Raw genomic sequence first — 20,464 nt, 5'->3', positions numbered from 1 at the left:
ATCACCGGGCGTACCAACCACTAATATCTATCGATTGCCTAACTGCCAGCAAACCACTGTGCTGAGCGCTTGGAAGAGTCCGACTGAGGAAGACGACGATCCCTGTTTCCTTGACCGGGATTCAGAGAAGGCCTGGCCCAGGAATGCTGGAAAATCCACCCGGAACCACTAGCGAGACGATGTTCGCACGGGACCTCCCCGTGTTAAAGGGTCCCGCTCCAGCCGGAGGTCATTTGCTCCTTTTGCTCTCATCCATTCACTCATTCAATCGTATTTATCGAGCGCCTACTCCCTCGGCAAGGAGAGGCGCGGAGGTAAAAGGCCCAGGCGGCTTTATTTCGCTCAATTCAAACTTTGTTCCATGATATGAAATGCGCAGGACTCATCTCCACCCCAGGAACCACACGGGACTCACCCCACGGAGCCGAGGCCGAATCCTTACCAAAATAGTTCTTTCTAGACAGAGCTCATTTCCATTTCTCCGTATGAAATCAAACGCAAAACGGGCAGAGCGGACACGTGGCCCGCTTGAAAGGGGCCGATGATGACGTGGCTGTGGCCCGGGGCCGACAGGGAATTCCAGGATCAGATCGCGCGGCCACGTGAGGAAGCGGCTTGACCGGGATAGAGCCGGACGACGAGGGGGTCTCTGTTTCATCAGCAAAGTTTTGACCCCCGGGTGGCTGGGTGACTTCCAATTTACAAGGACCACGGCCTCTCCCCTTTGGACCCGGTGGCCCCCAAGCTCTGGCCCTTCTGCCCGGGAGTCCGGGCACCTCTGAACTACTCACCCCTGGGTTCACCGGGCAGCTCCCTGACCCTGGGGATCCTGACGGGATTCCCCTTCACTTCACCATGGGCCCTGATTCACCTCTGACCCCGGCCAAGTCCTGACTGGAGGAGGGCGAGGGGGAAGGGGAGACGGAGCGGCACGGCCTAAGCCCCCCGCTCTCCGATTTCCAAGAGGCCGGGGGGTTTAGGATCGACTGTCGGCCCTGACGATCAAGATGGTTGGTCAGCCCTCCCCGGCAGGCCCGGCATGCTCCCTACGGACCTCAGGCTTTACGGCCCAAAGCACGCCACGACGCGACAACGGCAAAGTGAAACGCCTCGGGCACTGGAGTGGCCCAAGTCAGGGCTTCACGGGACCGAGCGGAGGGGTGAGAGGGACGGGGGGGCTTATTGCTAGCGCTGCATTTGGTCATTGCAAGATTTGGAAGCAGGCAGCTATGGCAGCAGGAAGCTAAGGAGGTGGGGGCTTGCACTTAACGGCGACCAAGCCCCCCATTGAGAGAGCACAGACTGCCGCCCACCAAGGAAATGGAGATGCCTGGCCCCCGACGTGGGGGACCCGATCGCTTCCGGGGCAAGATGGACTAAGGCCAAGCCCCGGGGACTATCTCTCGTGGGGTCTAGAGTCACCTCTCTGAGGCCCGCTAGCCCCTCTCCTCCCTGGCCCACAGGGCCGACCTCCCTCAACAGACAACCCCCACCTCTGGGCGGGAAGCCCCCTCCCCAAACCTGCACGGCCCCCCGACTCTGCGGTCAAAGGACGACTGACAAGCCGGCTCCTTAGCAGTTGGTGGGGTGGGGTTTTAATTAAGGAAAAAAAAAAGCGCCTTTTTCTCTTCACTTTCCCATAAAATATGCGTAATTTCCTCTGTCCTCTCCACTATGTACAAAACAGAAAAGGTCTATCTTGGGAAGAAAAGACATTTTCTGGGTCTCCATAAAGTGCAGGTAATTTAAGGCAAGTTTATGTGAGATAGAAAATGCGGGTGAGTCTAACGTACGCACGCTTCCAGTTCAAAGACAAAGCCTCCCCTTGCGTCCGTGCTGGGCGAGGGGGAGGGAGAGGAAAAAGAAAGGAATAAGGAACTCTTCCTTCCGTGGCTCTAAAACAGGAGCTCCCGACGGGTTCCCGAAGACACAGCGACATTTCTGGAGCTGTCTACTGGAAGCGTTTGTCTTTTTAAAACCCGAAACCTCGGGGGCGTGCCCACTGGCGTTCTCCCTGAACGATGGCACGGGAAACTTCGGGTGGGTGGGGGACCCGGGAAGTGGAGGGGGCGAGCGTGGCCACGGTGCTACAGCCCCGTGGCGAGCCGCAGTTCGGCCAAGGTGTATTTGCCGTCCCCGTCCGCGTCGAACGGTGCCAGGCCGGCGGCCTCGGGAGCGGCGGGGCCCAGCGCTGCCCGGATGTCCTGGGGGCTCAGCTTCCCGTCGGCCCCGGGCCCCGCCTGCCCAAACAGGGCCAGGAGATCTGAGGAAGGTCGGGGGCGGCTTCAGCGGGCGACGCCTCCCTCGGCCCCCCCGTGCCCGACTGGGGCGACGAGGCTTTGACGGAGACCCGCCGGCCGGCGAGCTGCCATCCCTCTACCGGTGCCCAACTCTTCCAGTCACGTCAATCACGCGGCGAGACGGGGAGGTGGGCTCCTCTCCCACCTGCAGACCCCAACTATTTTCCTCGGGGGACAACCCGATCGCTCGCTCCCGTCCTACCCCCCCGAGTCACGGCGGGAAGCCCCTCTGCCCGGCTTACCTTCCGTGTTGGAGACCCCGGGCAGGGACAGCTGGGTCCGGGAAGCCCCTGCTTCCCTTTGGTCCGCGGGCGAGCGGGGCGACGGCTGAGGGGGTGCGGGCGGCCTGGCTGGCGCGCCGGACCCGTCCCCCCCTGCAACACATCCACCGGCGGGGGTGAGCATCACAGGGTGGGGGGCGTGGGGGATCCCCCATTTCGGGGGCGCTTTGGGCCATGCCCCGCCCAGACCGGCGGGCCCCAGGCTTTCCAAACCAAAAACTCCACCGTTCCAGGACCATCTTCCCCAAACAGGACCGACCCTGAGATGGTTCGCGAGCTCCGTGGGGAAGGAGACCGCCCACCGACACAGAGTACTTTATGTTGCCAACTTGTACTTCCCAAGCGCTTAGTTCAGTGCTCTGCACACAGTGAGCGCTCAACAAATACGACTGAATGAACAGTGCAGGAGATCGGAGAGAATTTCCCACTCCCTTCTGCCTCCCCCTGACTTGCTCCCTTTATTCATTCCCCTCTCCTGGCGCCATAGCGCTTACTTCCAGATCCGTTATTTATCAATTTCCTTTAACGTCGGCTTCCCCCTCGAGCTCTTGTGGGCAGAGAATGTGCCCGTTATATTATTACACTGTGCTCTCCCAAGCGCTTAGTACAGTGCTCTGCCCACAGTAAACGTCCAGGAAATACGAATGACTGGCTGAATGAGCGCTGGGGTTCCAGTGGGCCCCTCTACCCAGGTACCGCCAGCCTCGCCGGCCCCCGTGGCACGGCCCCCTCCCGCCCTCCTCACCAGGCCCGGCAGGCTCGGGGGTCTCGCTGCCCTCGGGCTGTCCGGTGAGGGCCGTCATCAGCTGCAGCGTCTCCCGTAGCTTGGACCCCTGAGCGCCTGCTCTGTCTGCTCTCTGCCCGGGGTGAGAACGAGGTGGGGGGCAGCGGGTCAACCCGAGGGCCAGGGACACCTGCTCTGCCCACCCGTGAGGAGGGAGGGCCTCGGGGTGAGCCAGCCTGACCCCAAGGGCGGATACGCCAACCCGTCCACGCCTCTTCCCAAAGGACCCGGCTCCCCGCCGTCCCTCACCTCCTCGCCCCGGCCTGCCCCCGCGGCGGTCTCGTTGTCCGCCGGACCCTGGATCTGGACGGGCACGAGGGACGTTGGGTCTCCCACCTTGAACAGAGAGGCGTGGGGACACACACAAAAAGGAAGCTAGTGAGCGGCGGAGAGGATGGCACCGTCCGCCTCCACCCCGCGGGCCTCGCCTCCACCCCGCGGCCCGGTCGCCGGCGCCCCTCACCCCGCCGGCGGACCGGTTGGCACTCCCGCCCGGCTTGCTCAGGGCCGCCACGCCGTCCTCCAGCACGGAGACCCTCCGGCTGAGGTTCCCGATGGCCCCGTCCAGGCCCAGCAGGTGGGGGCCATTCTGGCTCTGGAGCCTCGCCAGGGTGGAGTTCACCTCCTCCAGGGAGCTGTGGAGATGCTGGAGGTCCTGGGCGTGTGACGGGGAGAGGAAGCTGGAGCCAACGGAGGGGTGGGGAGGGGCGGCCGGTGAAGGACGGAGCCCCCCCACAACCCCCTACCTGTTTGAGGGAGTCATTCTGGTTCTCAGAGGGGGATGAGTCCGGCCTGCTCCCGTTGGCTTCCTTGGTGAGGAGCAGATTCTGCCGAGGGACCAACGGGGCAGGGATGAGGGTGGGATCCCGGCATGCCACTCTGGCTCCCCGGGGACGGGTGGGAGAACGTGCCGACCTCCGATGGACACTGAGGGGCTGGGCCGGCCAGCCGGGGGGCACCCCCACAATCCAGGGCAGGGCTCTCCCAATGGTCCCCTGACTCCGAGCTCCCCTCGACTGGCACCGGGCAAGAAAGGGGAGACGGAGGGCCGGAGGGCTCTGGCGTGCTCGGTGGCCCGGGCCTGCTGCCTAACGGGCACCACGAGACTCCCCTCGCCCTGAGGGCAAATCCCGTGGCCAGCCCGCCCAGGCCGGCAGACTCATCCTGGGCAAGGGAACAGACGTCCCCACTCCCAGGAGTCGGAGGAGTGGGCTAATGCAGGAATTTTTGCCACTGGCAGCTAAAGAGGAAGTCCCGGGTTGGAGCGGGTCGGCTGGGCAGCCGGAGACGAGGGACGGAGCGTGGGCAGGGCAGGGGTAGGGCGGGCTCGCTCACCACCCGGTCCTGCAGTGCTTCCACCGCACGTGAGTGCGCGTCGAGGGTCTCCTGCATGGCCTCCGCCGCGAGGTGGACGCTATCGAGGGTGCTGCCGATGGACGCCACACTCTGAAACCACGCGCCAGTCACTCAGTCAATCGTATTTATTGAGTGCTAACTGTGTGCAAAGCGCTGTACTAAGCACTTGGGAGAGGCCAACAGAACAATATAACAGAGACTGAGCCCCCTTTTTTCCTCTCCTCCTCCCCATTCCCCCCCCGGCCCTATCTCCTTCCCCTCCCCACAGCATCTGTATATATTTGTACAGACTTATTACTGTTTATTTTATTTAACATATTTACTACTCTATTTTGTTAATAATGTGCATATAGCTACAATTCTATTTTGATGGTTCTGACACCTGTCTACATGTTTCATTTTGTTGTCTAGCTCCCCCTTCTAGACTGTGAGCCGGTGGTTGGGTAGGGACCGTCTCTATATGTTGCCGATTTGTACTTCCCATGCGCTTTGCACAGTGCTCTGCACACAGTAAGCGCTCAGTAAATACGGCTGAATGAATGAACGCTCTGCCCACAGTGAGCTCGAGAGTGGTGGCGTGGGCGGCTGCCGGGGACGGACCCCTTCGCTTGGACCAGCCACCCTGCTCCTCCCAGCGCCCTTCCCTACCCCCTGGGCACCGAAACCTGGGGTCTGCGGCCCGAGCTGGCAGAGGGCAGAGACCACGAGCACATTGAAAGTGCTCCTGCAGCAGGTGGACAACGCATCTGCCCTGCTTGGGCCTCCCTCCTTATAGCCGACTATAAGGCCCAACTCCTCCAAGAGGCCTTCCCTGACTAAGCCCCCCTTTCCTCTTCTCCCACTCCCTTCTGCGTCGCCCCGACTCGCTCCCTTTATTCGTTCCCCCTTCCCAACCCACGGCACTCACGTCCGTACCTGTCATTTATTTCTACTAATGTCTGCCTCCCCCTCTAGACCGTAAGCTTGTTGTGGACAGGGAATGTGCTCCTTATGTTGTCCTCTCCCAAGCGCTCGGTACGGTGCTGCCCACAGTTAAACGCTCAGTAAATATGACTGACAGACTGGGCTGCGGGACTGAAGCGGGGCTCGGGGGTCTCCGTTTCCGTGCCTCACCTTCTGGAGCCCCTCCACGGTGGCGGGCAGGCCGATGAGGTCCGACGCCGACTTGATGTTGGCCTTGAGATGGTTCACGGCCGAAGTCAGCAGGGCGATCTGAAACGGCCACAGGTAGGACGGTGTGGCTTCCGATGGCCCCGGGGGTGCTCGCCCTCCCGGTTCCACGGCGCTTACGCCCACAGCTCTAATTTTATTTATATGTGTGGAAGCACAACGGTCAAGCTCCTGCATTTGTCCACCTTTCTCTCTGCCCTTTCCCTCTGCCTCGGCCGCTTGACCACTTTGGGTGCGCCTGATGGGTTGATTGATTCAAACGCTCAAGAGCGCTCAATGAAGCACTCAACAAGCGCTCAATAAATACGACTGAATGAAAGAATTCAAGCTGAGCAGCCAAACTCCATCTCTGTCAGACGCATTACAACATGGTAAAACCATGCCCTTTCAGACTGTGAGCCCACTGTTGGGTAGGGGCCGTCTCTACATCAATCAATCAATCAATCGTATTTATTGAGCGCTTACTATGTGCAGAGCACTGTACTAGATGTACTAGATGCAACTAGATGTTGCCAACTTGTACTTCCCAAGCGCTTAGTACGGTGCTCTGCACACAGTAAGCGCTCAATAAATACGACTGAATGAATGAAAGCCCTTGAACCAATCAAGCCCCTGGCCCTACTTATCACCTTGTCAAAGACTAAACAGAAAAGACACTGCTTTCAATCCCAAAGTATTTCTCCTATTGTATTGTTCCGATCATTACGAATGCTTCATTAATAGTATATAAAGCAGCTCTTTATTGCTTGAACTTGAGCTGGCCTTGACGAGGCAGAGGAATTTCTGCCGCTCAGCAGGATGAAGCACTGGTAGTAATAAAACTTTGTGGAAGTTTTTCTTCCACAATATTAACGTCTGTTCTCCCCCTCTACACGGTAAGCTCATTGTGGGCCGGTAGTGTGCCCGTTAAATTGCACTCTCCCAGGCGCTTAATCCACGGTAAGCGCTCAATAAATAAGACTGAGTGACTGACAGCCCCTTCCCCTAAATTAACAATGGCATTTGTTGAGCAATTATTCTGTGCCAAACACTGTTCCAAGCACTGGGGTAGATACAAGATCATGTTGGACACAGTCACCGTCCCTCAGAGGGCTCACGGTATCATCATCATCATCATCATCAATCGTATTTGTTGAGCGCTTACTATGTGCAGAGCACTGGACTAAGGGCTTGGGAAGTACAAATTGGCAACATATAGAGACAGTCCCTACCCAACAGTGGGTTCACAGTCTAAAAGGGGGAGACAGAGAACAAAACCAAACATACTAACAAAATAAAATAAATATGAGTAAATATAAATACAATAAAAATAAATAAAAATAAATATATATAAATAAATAAATAAATAAATAAAATAAATAAAATAAATAAAATAAAAATAAGTATGAGAACCCTGGCCCCAGAAGACTCAGCCTCTAGTACTGCCCCTGGCCTGCTGGGTGACCTTAGGCCTGTCGCTTAACCTTTCTGGGCCTCCATCTAACAATAATAATAATAATGATGATGATGATGATGGCATTTATTAAGCGCTTACTATGTGCAAAGCACTGTTCTAAGCGCTGGGGAGGTTACAGGGTGATCAGGTTGTCCCACGGGGGGCTCACAGTCTTCACCCCCATTTTATAGATGGGGTAACTGAGGCCCAGAGAAGTGAAGTGACTTGCCCAAAGTCCCCCAGCTGACAAGTGGCGGAGCTGGGATTTGAACCCGTGACCTCTGACTCCAAACCCCGGGCTCTTTCCAGTGCTTCTCATCATCTCCTCATCCGCAAAGCAGAGCAACGATCCCTGCCCTCCTCCTTCCCTCTTAGACCGTCTTGGACGTCCGCCTCCCCAGTTAGACCGTAACTCCGTTGGAGGGCACGCTCCCAGGCACTTAGTACGGTGCTCGGCCCCCAGGAAGCGTTGAGTAAGTAGCACAGATTGACTGCTTGACGGGGGGGCCGGGTTTCTCCCAGCTGGAGAGCCTCTGCCGGCAGCCGACTGGGCGGAGAGTGGGCACCCCTCCCCACCCTGCGTGGCTCAGTGGAAATCAATCAATCAATCAATCGTATTTATTGAGGGCTTACTGTGTGCAGAGCACTGTACTAAGCGCTTGGGAATTACAAGTTGGCAACATATAGAGACAGTCCCCACCCAACAGTGGGCTCACAGTCTAGAAGGGGGAGACAGAGAACAAAACCAAACATATTAACAAAATAAAATAAACAGAATAGATATGTACAAGCAAAACAGAGTAATAAATATGTACAAACACATATACATATATATGTGTGTATATATGTATGCATATATACACACACACATATATACATATATACATATACATATATACATATATGTATATACACATATACGTATATACATATATACATATATATATATATATATATATACACACATATATATACATATATATATATATACACACACACATATATACAGGAAAGAGCCAGGCTTTGGAGTCAGTGGTCAGGGGTTCAAACCCCGGCTCCGCCTCTTGTCAGCTGTGTGACTTTGGGTAAGTCACTTCACTTCTCTGGGCCTCAGTTACCTCACCTGGAAAATGGGGATGAAGACTGTGATCCCCACGTGGGACAACCTGATCACCTTGTAACCTCCTCAGCGCTTAGAACAGCGCTTTGAACATAGTGAACGCTTTATAAATGCCATCGTCATTATTATTATCCTGGGTCTGGGGAGGACGTTAGGCCTACTCGGAAGCCCGGGGAGGGTCCATGGTCCACGGTGAAATTCCTAGACCCTTCTGGGAATTCGGATGGGACACTCCGGCCCCCCGGGCCAATTTCCGCCCCGGCCGCGGCCCCCGGGGCCCCGCGTGGTTTGTCGGCGGGCGGCCCAACCCGCGCACCTACCTGCTTGTTCACGGCGCTGACGTTCCCCCAGACCCGGCTCAGCCCCAGATCCCCGGACTCCAGCCTCTCCAGCTCCTTCTGCTTGTTCAGCAGGTCTTCGCTGAGTTTGGGGATCTCTTGGAAAGAGCTCTTCTGGCTGGATTCCACTGAAGCAGAAACGCGACCGTGAGATTCGAACGCGGCACCCGGCAGGTGCTGACCGAGTGGGCCGAGGACATTGACGCGCACGCCCTCTAGACTGAAGCTCGCTGTGGGCGGGGATCGTGTCTGCTTATCGTCCTGCTGTACTCTCCCAAGTGCTCCGTACAGTGCTTTGCACACAGTAGGTGCTCGGTAAATATGACACAAACTAGCACAGCCTCACCCCAGCACTGTGCTAAGCGCTGGGGTGGATAATAATAATAATAATAATGGCATTTATTAAGCGCTTACTATGTGCAAAGCACTGTTCTAAGCGCTGGGGAGGTTCCAAAGTGATCAGGTTGTCCCACGTGAGGCTCACAGCCTTAATCCCCATTTTACGGATGAGGGAATTGAGGCCCAGGGAAGTGAAGTGACTTGGATACCTTACCTCCTTCCCTTCCCCACAGCACCTGTATATATGTTTGTACATATTTATTACTCTATTTATCTTACTTGTACATATCTATTCTATTTATTTTATTTTGTTAGTATGTTTGGTTTTTTTCTCTGTCTCCCCCTTTTATAATAATAATAATAATGGTGGCATTTGTTAAGCGCTTACTACGTGCAAAGCACTGTTCTAAGCGCTGGGGAGGTTACAAAGTGATCAGGTTGTCCCACGTGAGGCTCACAGCCTTAATCCCCATTTTACGGATGAGGGAATTGAGGCCCAGGGAAGTGAAGTGACTTGGATACCTTACCTCCTTCCCTTCCCCACAGCACCTGTATATATGTTTGTACATATTTATTACTCTATTTATCTTACTTGTACATATCTATTCTATTTATTTTATTTTGTTAGTATGTTTGGTTTTTTTCTCTGTCTCCCCCTTTTATAATAATAATAATAATGGTGGCATTTGTTAAGCGCTTACTACGTGCAAAGCACTGTTCTAAGCGCTGGGGAGGTTACAAAGTGGTCAGGTTGTCCCACGTGAGGCTCACAGTCTTAATCCCCATTTTACGGATGAGGGGATTGAGGCCCAGGGAAGTGAAGTGACTTGGATACCTTACCTCCTTCCCTTCCCCACAGCACCTGTATATATGTTTGTACATATTTATTACTCTATTTACTTATTTATCTTACTTGTACATATCTATTCATTTTATTTTGTTAGTATGTTTGGTTTTGTTTTCTGTCTCCCCCTTTTAGACTGTGAGCCCGCTGTTGGGTAGGGACTGTCTCTATATGTTGCCAGCTTGTACTTCCCAAGCGCTTAGTCCAGTGCTCTGCACACAGTAAGCGCTCAGTAAATACGACATTGAGCCCCTTCCTTCCTCTCCCCCTCGTCCCCCTCTCCGTCCCCCCATCTTACCTCCTTCCCTTCCCCACAGCACCTGTATATATGTATATATGTTTGTACATATTTATTACTCTATTTATTTATTTATTTATTTGTACATATCTATTCTATTTATTTTATTTTGTTAGTATGTTTGGTTTTGTTCTCTGTCTCCCCCTTTTAGACTGTGAGCCCACTGTTGGGTAGGGACTGTCTCTATATGTTGCCAACTTGTACTTCCCAAGCGCTTAGTCCAGTGCTCTGCACACAGTAAGCGCTCAATAAATACGATTGATGATGATGATGATGATGATTGACTGACTGGTTGGATATGAGGTCAGCGGGTTGGGCACAGTCTTAATCCCCACTGAGGGAACTGAGGCTCGGAGAAGCGACTTGCCTAAGGTCACAGAGCAGACAGGAGGCGGAGCTGGATTAGATCAATCAATCAATCAATCAATCGCATTTATTGAGCGCTTACTATGCGCAGAGCACTGTACTAAGCGCTTGGGAAGTACAAATTGGCAACACATAGAGACAGTCCCTACCCAACCCGGGTCCTTCTGACTCACGGGCCCGGGAGCTATCCACTAGGCCGCACTACTGTCCTCCGGAATGCTTTGGAAACGACCAGGCCGGGAGAATCACCGGTGCCCACCCCTCCAGGCCCAGCCGAGGGATGGGCACTGCCCCCCGCCCAGGCCGGACTTACTGGCGTGGAACTTCTCCTTGAGGGCGTCCAAGTCATCTTTCAGGGCCACCTGCATCCACACCAGGCCGACGCAGGCCACCACGCAAGCGGCCAGGATGACGAAGGCGCAGAGCGGGTAGCAGACCTTGCAGCAGCGGGCGTAGTCCCCCCTGGACGACATACCACACCCTAGTCTGGGGACCCGAGCCCCGCTGGCCACCTCCACCGGGCAGCCCTCAGGCCAGCGGAGACCCCCCGCAGCCCACCGACGGGCTCCTGCGTCCCTAGGTTTCCGAACGGAACGGAGGCAAGTCCCCCGGACAGGCAACAGGGAGGTGGCCCAGATGGCTCTGGAAGGTGCCGGAATAAAGATAATAATAATAATGGCATTTATTCAGCGCTTACTATGTGCAAAGCACTGTTCGAAGCGCTGGGGAGGTTACAAGGTCATCAGGTTGTCCCACGGGGGGGGCTCACAGTCTTCACCCCCATTTTCATCATCATCATCAATCGTATTTATTGAGTGCTTACTATGTGCAGAGCACTGTACTAAGCGCTTGGGAAGTACAAATTGGCAATATATAGAGGCAGTCCCTACCCAACAGTGGGCTCACAGTCTAGAAGGGGGGAGACAGAGAACAAAACCAAACATACTAACAAAATAAAATAAATAGAATAGATAGGTACAAGTAAAATAAATAGAGTAATAAATATGTACAAATGAGGGAACTCAGGCCCAAGGAAGTTAGGTGACTTGCCCCAGGTCACACAGCTGACAAGTGGCAGAGCCGGGATTTGAACCCATGACCTCTGACTCCAAAGCCCGCGCTCTTTCCACTGAGCCACGCCGCTTCTCGACTTCTTTCCGCACCAAGTCAGTTCCGCTCTGCCGAAAGGCAGTTATAGTTCTTGAGCGCTTACTGTGTGCAGAGCACTGTACTAAGCGCTCGGGAAAGTACAATACAACAGAAAACAGACCCGTCCCCTGCCCACAGCGAGCTCACGGTTATCACCAGTGTGGCTCGGCAGGATTTAAGCCAGGGATCACTACCACCCAGAGGCCCTCGGGAATGTGGCTGTTAGACTGGGAGCCCACTGTTGGGTAGGGACTGCCTCTATATGTTGCCAATTTGCACTTCCCAAGCGCTTAGTACAGTGCTCTGCACATAGTAAGCACTCAATAGATACGATTGATGATGATGATGTTGTAAACAGCCTGAAGTCCTTGTTACCACAACCCTTTATTAAGGGCTTAGGTCGCAGGAAGTCCAGAGTGACAAACTAGGGAAGAAGTAGGGCAGCCCTGGGCTCCCAAGAGGCCCAAAGTTTAAGAGGGAGTTGAGCACCTGTATATATGTATATATGTTTGTACATATTTTTTACTCTATTTATTTATTTTATTTGTACATATCTATTCTATTTATTTTATTTTGTTAGTATGTTTGGTTTTGTTCTCTGTCTCCCCCTTTTAGACTGTGAGCCCACTGTTGGGTAGGGACTGTCTCTAGATGTTGCCAACTTGGACTTCCCAAGCGCTTAGTACAGTGCTCTGCACATAGTAAGCGCTCAATGAATACGATTGATGATGATGATGATCACAACCACCCACAACTACTTAAAATTCAGCCGCCAGAAACTTTCCAAGCACCAGACTGCTTGTGCTGAAATTCCCTCCCTCTATGCGGCTTTCCGGGTCTTCCCAATTCCCAGAGCTTCCTTTTTCTGCTCCTAATGCTGAGCTCCTCCTGACTTTCCCATCTCCCCCCCCACCCCCAACTTCTCCTTGGCTCCTGCTGCTCCCATGTTTTGCTTTTTTATGACATTTGTGAGGCACTTACTACGTGCCAGGCACTTTTCTAAGCGCCGAGGTAGATACGAGCTAATTAGGTTGGACACACAGCCCATTCTGCCACCTGGGGCTCAGAGTCTTAATAATAATAATAATAATAACGATGGCATTTATTAAGCGCTTACTATGTGCAAAGCACTGTTCGAAGCGCTGGGGGGATACAAGGTGATCAGGTTGTCCCACGGGGGGCTCACAGTCAACCCCCCTTTTACAGATGAGTTTAATCCCCACTCCACCAACTGCCAGCTGTGTGACTTTGGGCAAGTCACTTCACTTCTCTGTGCCTCAGTGACCTCACCTGCAAAATGGGGATGAAGACTTTTGGCCCCCCGTGGGACAACCTGATCACCTTGTAACCTCCCCAGTGCTTAGAACGGTACCTTGCACATAGTAAGCACTTAATAAATGCCATTATTATTATTATGGATGAGGAAACTGAGGCTCAGAGAAGCGACTAGCCCAAGGTCACCCAATGGACAAGTGGCGGGGCCGGAATTAGAACCCAGGTCCCTCTGACTCCCAGCCCCATGCTTGACCCATCAAGGCCACGCTGTTTCTCTACCACCCCTCAAACAGCGGAGCCCCCCCACCCCCAATACATTCATTCACTCATTCAATCGTATTTACTGAGCGCTTACTGTGTGCAGAGCACTGTACTAAGCGCTTGGGAAGTACAAGTTGGCAACATATAGAGACGGTCCCTACCCAACAACTGGCTCACAGTCTAGAAGTCATAATAATAATGATGGCATTTGTTAAGCGCTTACTATGTGCAAAACACTGTCCTAAGCGCCGGGGAGGTTACAAGGTGATCAGGTTGTCCCACGGGGGGCTCACAGTTTTAATCCCCATTTCCCAGATGAGGGAACTGAGGCCCAGAGAAGCAAAGTGACTTGCCCAAAGTCACCCAGCTGACAAGCGGCGGAGCCGGGATTTGAACCCATGACCTCTGACTCCAAAGCCCGGGCTCTTTCCACTGAGCCGCGCTGCTTCTCAATGAACCCGGCCTGTGGTCAGGGAGCGCGTCTGTTCATCCTGCTGTACTTGACCATACTAAGCGCTTAGTACAGCACTCTGCGCACAACAATAACAATACTGATGACGGTATTTGTTAAGCGCTTGCTATGTGCCAGGCGCTGTTCTAAGCGCAGGGGGGTAGACACAAGGTCATCAGGTTGTCCCACATGGGGCTCCCAGTCTTCACCCCCATTTTACAGATGAGGTCACTGAGGCCCAGAGAGGGGAAGTGACCGGGACTAAGCCCCGCTGCTTCTTGACAGATGGCTATTAGCGATGGACGGGTTGATCTGCTGGAGGTCCCGTTCCCCCGCCCCCCGGACAGGGGGTCAGGCACTGACTTTGGGAAGCGGGGGCGGGCGTCCCCGGGCCCGAACTCTTCGTCGTCGTCGTCGTCGTGGTCCTGGGAGCTGGACTGGGAGTCGGAGGCGGGCGGCTCGGTGCGCAGCAGCCGGTGGCCGGACCCCTTGTTGGGCTTCTTCCTGCGGCCGTCCCCGGCCAGCCCGATCAGCGCGTTCAGCTCCTTGCGCTTCTTCATCTTCTTGTGCGGGGGGACGGGGGTCCCCGGGGTCCCCGCCTCCAAGCCCACCCCCAGCCCGACCCCCGCCACGGCCTTGCGGCCTCCTTCCAGGGTTGGGGCGTGTGGATGGGGGGGGGGGGGTTTCGGGGGGCAGGGGGCACCGGATGGGACGGGGGCTCCTCCTCCTCTATGCTAGGCTGGAGAGGGGGGATCCCCCCTTGGTGGGGGCTGGGGGGGTGCGTCTGGGGTGTCCCAGGTCCCGGGGAGGGGGCAATAGGAAGGGGAAGCTGGGGGGCTCCTGTCGCAGGGGAGAAGGGAAAGGGGAGGTGATGGTTTGGGGGTGCCCCAGGCGTGCAGGGAGGGGGTTTGGGGGTACCTACCCCGGGAGATGCGGGGAGGTTTGGAGTGCCCCGGGCGCAAAAGGAAAGGATTTGGGGTACCCCGGTCTTGTGGAGAGAGGGTTTGGGATGCCCCGGGGACACAAGGAGAGGACTGGGGATACTCCGTTCTTTTGGGGAGAGTTTGGGGTGCCACGGGCGCACAAGGAGAGGATGGGGGGCACCCCAGGCGATGTGGGGAGGAGGTTTGGGATGCCCTGAGGGTACAGGGTGGGGAGTGGGCCGGGGGCACCAGGACGGGGTTGGGTACCCTGGGTGATGCGGAAAGTTAGCTTGGGGTGCCCGGGGGTACAAGGAGGGGATGTAGGGTATCCAGCTCTTGAGAAGAGAGTTTGGGGTGCCCCGGGGGCACAAAGAGGGAGTTGGTGGTACCCCGGGCGACGCGGGGAGGAGGTTTGGGATGCCCGGGAGCACAAGGAGGGGGCTGGGGGTGGGCTGGTGGCACAAGGAGGGGGCTGGGGGTACCCCGGGTGAGGCAGGAAGTTAGCTTGGGGTGCCCGGGGGCAAAAGGAGGGGATTGGGGGTACCCTGCTCTTGAGAGGAGAGAGTTTGGGGCGCCCAGGGGGCACAAAGAGGAGGCTGAGAGTACGCCGGGCGATGTGGGGAGGAGATTTGGGATGCCCAGGGGTACAAGGAGGGACCTGGGGGTGGGCTGGGGCACAAGGAGGGAACTGGGGGGTACACCGGGTGATGCGGGGAGAAGGTTTGGATGCCCGGGGACGCAAGGAGGAGACTGAGGTTACCTCGGGTGATGTGAGAAGGGGGTCTGGGATGCCCGGGGACACAAGGAGGAGGCTGAGGGTACCCCGGGGGATGGGAGGAGGGGGTTTGGGATGCCCGGGGGCACAAGGAGAAGAATGAGGGTAGCCCGGGTGATGGGAGGAGGAAGCTGAGGGTAGCCCCGGTGATATGAGATCTGGGATGCCCGGGGGCACAAGAAGGAGACTGAGGGTACCCCGGGTGATGTGAGGAGAAGGTTTGGGATGCCCGGGGGGCACAAGGAGGAGGCTGAGGGTAGCCCGGGTGATGGGAGGAGGGGGTTTGGGATGCCCGGCGGCACAAGGAGAAGGCTGAGGGTACCCCGGGGGATGGGAGCAGGGGGTTTGGGATGCCCGGGGGCACAAGAAGGAGAATGAGGGTAGCCCGGGTGATGGGAGGAGGAAGCTGAGGGTACCCCGGGTGATGTGAGAAGGAAGTCTGGGCTGCCCGGGGGCACAAGGAGGAGACTGAGGGTACCCCGGGGGATGGGAGGAGGAGGTTTGGGATGCCCGGGGGCACAAGGAGGAGAATGAGGGTAGCCCGGGGGATGGGAGGAGGAGGTCTGGGATGCCCGGGGGCACAAGGAGGGGACTGGGGGTACCCCGGGTGATGGGAGGAGGGGGTTTGGGATGCCCGGGGGCACAAGGAGAAGGATGAAGGTAGCCCGGGGGATGGGAGGAGGGAGTTTGGGATGCCCGGGGGGCACAAGGAGGAGGCTGAGGGTAGCCCGGGTGATGGGAGGAGCAGGTTTGGGATGCCCGGGGGGCACAAGGAGGAGGCTGAGGGTAGCCCGGGGGATGGGAGGAGGAGGTCTGGGATGCCCGGGGGTACAAGGAGAAGGCTGAGGGTAGCCCGGGGGATGGGAGGAGCAGGTTTGGGATGCCCGGGGGGCACAAGGAGGGGACCCCTAGGGCCGCCCTAGGGGGTTGGGGGGGGGGGGCCGGGGCCGCCCCGCCCCCCGCGGGCCTTTCCTTTCTCCTTTCCTTTCCGGTGCGGTGCGGTCAGGGGGGCGTCGGGGGGACGGGGACCGGCCCCTGCCCCTGCCCCTGCCCCGGCCTCCCTTCCCGGCCCATGGCCGCCGCAGCCCGGCCTCACTTCCCCTCCGGGCAGGCGCCGCGCAGCCGCCCAACACCGCGCGCCCCCATTGGTCAGGCCGGCGGAGGCCGCCCAGGATCGCGCGCCCCCATTGGTCAGGCCGGCGGCGGCGGCCGCCCAAGATAGCGCTCCCCCATTGGTCAGGCAGGCGGCCTCACAGGATCGCGCGCCCCCATTGACCAGAACGGGGGGCAGCGGCCGCCGCGCAGCCGGCCAGTAACGCGCACGCCCATTGGCCAGAAAGGGTGATGTCACGCAGAAGCCGAGCCCACCTTTAAAGGCTTAAAGGGGCCGCTGCCTACAGCGCTGACGTCACTCCCCCACCCACTCATTCATTCATTCATTCATTCATTCGTTCATTCATTCATTCATTCATTCATTCATTCATTCATTCATTCAATCGTATTTATTGAGCGCCTACTGTGTGCAGAGCACTGGACTAAGCGCTTGGGAAGTCCAAGTTGGCAACATAGAGAGACGGTCCCTACCCAACAGTGGGCTCACAGTCTAGAAGGGGGAGACAGAGAACAAAACCAAACATATTAACAAAATAAAATAAATAGAATAGATATGTACAAATAAATAAATAGAGTAATAAATCCGTACAGACATATATACATATAGACAGGTGCTGTGGGGAAGGGAAGGAGGTAAGGCGGGGGGGATGGAGGGGGGGAGGAGGGGGCTGAGTGTGGGAAGGCCTCCTGGAGGAGGTGAGCTCTCAGTAGGGCCTAGAATAATAATAATAATAATGTTGGCATTTGTTAAGCGCTTACTATGTGCAAAGCACTGTTCTAAGCGCTGGGGGGATACAAGGTGATCAGGTTGTCCCACGTGGGGCTTACAGTCATCATCCCCATTTTACAGATGAGGTCACTGAGGCTCCGAGAAGTTAAGTGACTTGCCCAAGGTCACACAGCAGACATATGGCAGACCCGGGACTCGAACCCACGACCTCTGACTCCAAAGCCCGGGCTCTTTCCACTGAGCCACGCTGCTTCCGAGAGCTAGCTTGGCAGATGTGCGGAGGGAGGGCATTCCAGGCCAGGGGGAGGATTTCCCATTCAATCGTATTTATTGAGCGCTTACTGTGTGCAGAGCACTGTACTAAGCTCTTGGGAAATGCAAATTGGCAACATATAGAGACGGTCCCTACCCAACAGCGGGCTCACAGCTTCTAATAATAATAGTGATGGCATTTGTTCATTCATTCATTCAATCGTATTTATTGAGCGCTTACTGTGTGCAGAGCACTGTACTAAGCACTCGGGAAGTCCAAGTTGGCAACATCATATAGAGACGGTCCCTACCCCACACTGGGCTCACGGTCTAGAAGGGGGAGACGGACAACAAAAGAAAACATATTAACAAAATAAAATGAATAGAATAAATATGTACAATAAATTTGTTAAGGGCTTACTATGTGCGAAGCACCGTTCCAAGCGCTGGGGGGGATAAAAGGTGATCAGGTTGTCCCCCGTGGGGCCCACAGTCTTAATCCCCATTTTACAGATGAGGGAACTGAGGCTCAGAGAATAATAACTGCGGTATATGTTAAGCGCTTACTATGTGCAAAGCACTGTTAATATTAATAATAATAATAACGATGGTATTTATTAGGCACTTACTATGTGCGAAGCACTGTTCTAAGCGTTGGGGGCGGATAAAAGGTGATCAGGTTGTCCCATGTGGGGCTCACGGTCTTAATCCCCGTTTTATAGACGAGGGAACCGAGGCCCAGAGAAGGGAAGTGACTCTCCCCAAGTCACCCAGCGGAGCCGGGATTAGAACTCAGGCCCGGGCTCCTTCCGCTAGACCGCGCTTGGCCACTTGCCGGACTGAAGCAGTGATGGCGGGATGATGCTGAGAGGGAGCTTGGTTTTGTTCTCTGTCTCCCCTTTTTAGACTGTGAGCCCACTGTTGGGTAGGGACTGTCTCTGTATGTTGCCAACTTGGACTTCCCAAGCGCTTAGTACAGTGCTCTGCACACAGTAAGCACTCAATAAATACAACTGATTGATTGATTGATTGTTCCCTCATCTGTAAAATGGGGATGAAGACTGTGAGCCCCCCGTGGGACAACCTGATCACCTTGTAACCTCCCCAGCGCTTAGAACAGTGCTTTGCACATAGTAAGCGCTTAATAAATGCCATTATTATTATTATTATTATTGTCCACTAAGCCAACCTGCTTCTCTATATCCCCTAAGCAGTAAGGCCTCCTCCCCAAACACTTAGGTCCATATCCTAAGCAACGTGGCTTAGTGGAAAGAGCACGGGTTTGGGAGTCGGAGGATGTGGGTTCTAATCCCAGCTCCGCCACGTGTCTGCTGGGTGACCTTGGGCAAGCCACTTACCCTCTCTGTGCCTCAGTCGCTTCATCTGTAAAATGGGGATTAAGACTGTGAGCCCCATGCAGGACAACCTGATTTCCTTGTATCTACCCCAGCGCTTGGAACAGTGCTTGGCACATAGGAAGCGCTTAACAAATATCATAATAATAATATCCTTTCAATCAATGGTATTTACTGAGGGCCTTCATGTGCAGAACACTGTACTAAGGACAGCCCACTGTTGGGTAGGGACTGTTTCTATATGTTGCCAATTTGTACTTCCCAAGCACTTAGTACAGTGCTCTGCACATAGTAAGCGCTCAATAAATACGATTGATAATGATGATGAATACAACAGAGTTCCCTGCCTACAAAGAGCATACAGATTTTCGGAAGTGCTGTTGCTTTTTCTACATGTAATTATTATTATTATTTTTGATGCCTGCCATTCCTGCTGGATTCTAAGATCTTTGAGCGCTTCCCAAGCGCTTAGTCCAGTGCTCTGCGCACAGTAAGTGCTCAATAAATATGATTGAATGAATGAATGATTGAGGGCAGGGATTGTGTCTACTTACTTCATGGTATTGTACTTTTCCAAGCACTTAGTAGTAGTAATAGTATTTATCAAGCTCTTACTTTGTGCAGAGCACTGTACTGAGTGCAGGGAAAGAGTGCACGTGTGGAAAATTAGCCACAAACCCTGTCCCTGGATGGGCTCATAATCTATAATCAGTCAATCGTAATTATTGATCTCTTACTGTGTGCACAGCACTGTACTAAGCACTTGGGAGAGTCCAATATAACACTATATAACAGATATATTCCCTGCCCACAATGAGCTCACAGTCTAGAAGGGGAGACGGACATTAGTATAAATCAATAACTTATAGGATTAATAATATCATATATTAATATAATGTATAATGTGTAATATATAAAATATAATAAGTTATATTGTGTCGATAATAAATCAATAAATTACAGATACAGACATAAGTGCTGTGGGGCTGGGAGGGGGAATGAATAAAAGGAGCGAGTGGGAGTGAGTGGGAGAAGAGGAAAGGAGGGTTTAGGCAGGGAAGGCCTCTTGGAGGAGATTCATTCATTCAATCAATCGTATTTACTGAGCGCTTACAGTGTGCGGAGCACTGTACTAAGCGCTAGGGAAGTACAAATCGGCAACATATAGGGACGGTCCCTACCCTACAATGGGCTCACAGTCTAGGAGGAGGTGCGCCTTCAATAAGGCTTTGAATGGGTTAGCTTTAGAGGAGGGGAAGGGAGTCTGTCTGCCATCTTCGTTGTATTATACTCTTCCCAGAGCTTAGTACAGTGCTCTGTACACAGTAAGCGCTCAATAAATACCACTGATTGATCGTCCTCAGTGGCAACCACTGAACCAACCTAGCCACACACCCCACCAAGGCAGGACCCCCGTGGATTCATTCATTCAGTCATATTTATTTAGCACTTACTGTGTGCAGAGCACTGTACTAAGCGCTTTGGCGAGTAAAATACAGCAATAAACAGACATATTCCCTGGGGATGCAGGAGCCACACAGAGAGGCAC

At 54.5% G+C, this 20,464-nt stretch overlaps 1 protein-coding gene across 1 annotated transcript; it reads right to left on the bottom strand.

The window, feature by feature from the left end:
- Window positions 1-1,569: 1,569 nt before the first annotated feature.
- Window positions 1,570-14,420, bottom strand: EFCAB14 (EF-hand calcium binding domain 14). Its single transcript, XM_038760530.1, has 11 exons — window positions 14,131-14,420; window positions 10,945-11,093; window positions 8,767-8,912; window positions 5,835-5,933; window positions 4,701-4,811; window positions 4,112-4,192; window positions 3,829-4,020; window positions 3,615-3,701; window positions 3,327-3,438; window positions 2,543-2,674; window positions 1,570-2,263 (listed from the first exon to the last, which is right to left on the bottom strand). Exons 1-11 carry the CDS (start codon window positions 14,325-14,327, stop codon window positions 2,088-2,090), a joined length of 1,482 nt encoding a protein of 493 aa, XP_038616458.1. The 5' UTR covers window positions 14,328-14,420; the 3' UTR covers window positions 1,570-2,087.
- Between the last annotated feature and the right edge of the window lie 6,044 nt (window positions 14,421-20,464).

The sequence above is a fragment of the Tachyglossus aculeatus genome, chromosome 18 (assembly GCF_015852505.1).
Source record: "Tachyglossus aculeatus isolate mTacAcu1 chromosome 18, mTacAcu1.pri, whole genome shotgun sequence".
NCBI classification, from domain to species: domain Eukaryota; kingdom Metazoa; phylum Chordata; class Mammalia; order Monotremata; family Tachyglossidae; genus Tachyglossus; species Tachyglossus aculeatus.
Note: the sequence above shows the minus strand (reverse complement) of the source record. Positions and strands in the feature narration are given on the sequence as shown.

Bases quoted from the DNA above. Each gene is read 5' to 3' on its own strand.
- EFCAB14 (XM_038760530.1), bottom strand. From the start codon at position 14,327: ATGAAGAAGCGCAAGGAGCTGAACGCGCTGATCGGGCTGGCCGGGGAC. The intron at 8,913-10,944 runs GTAAGTCCGGCC...TTTCTGCTTCAG, and splicing joins CAAGGAGAAGTTCCACGCCA to TGGAATCCAGCCAGAAGAGC. The intron at 5,934-8,766 runs GTAGGTGCGCGG...TGGCCGTTTCAG, and splicing joins TCAGCGCCGTGAACAAGCAG to ATCGCCCTGCTGACTTCGGC.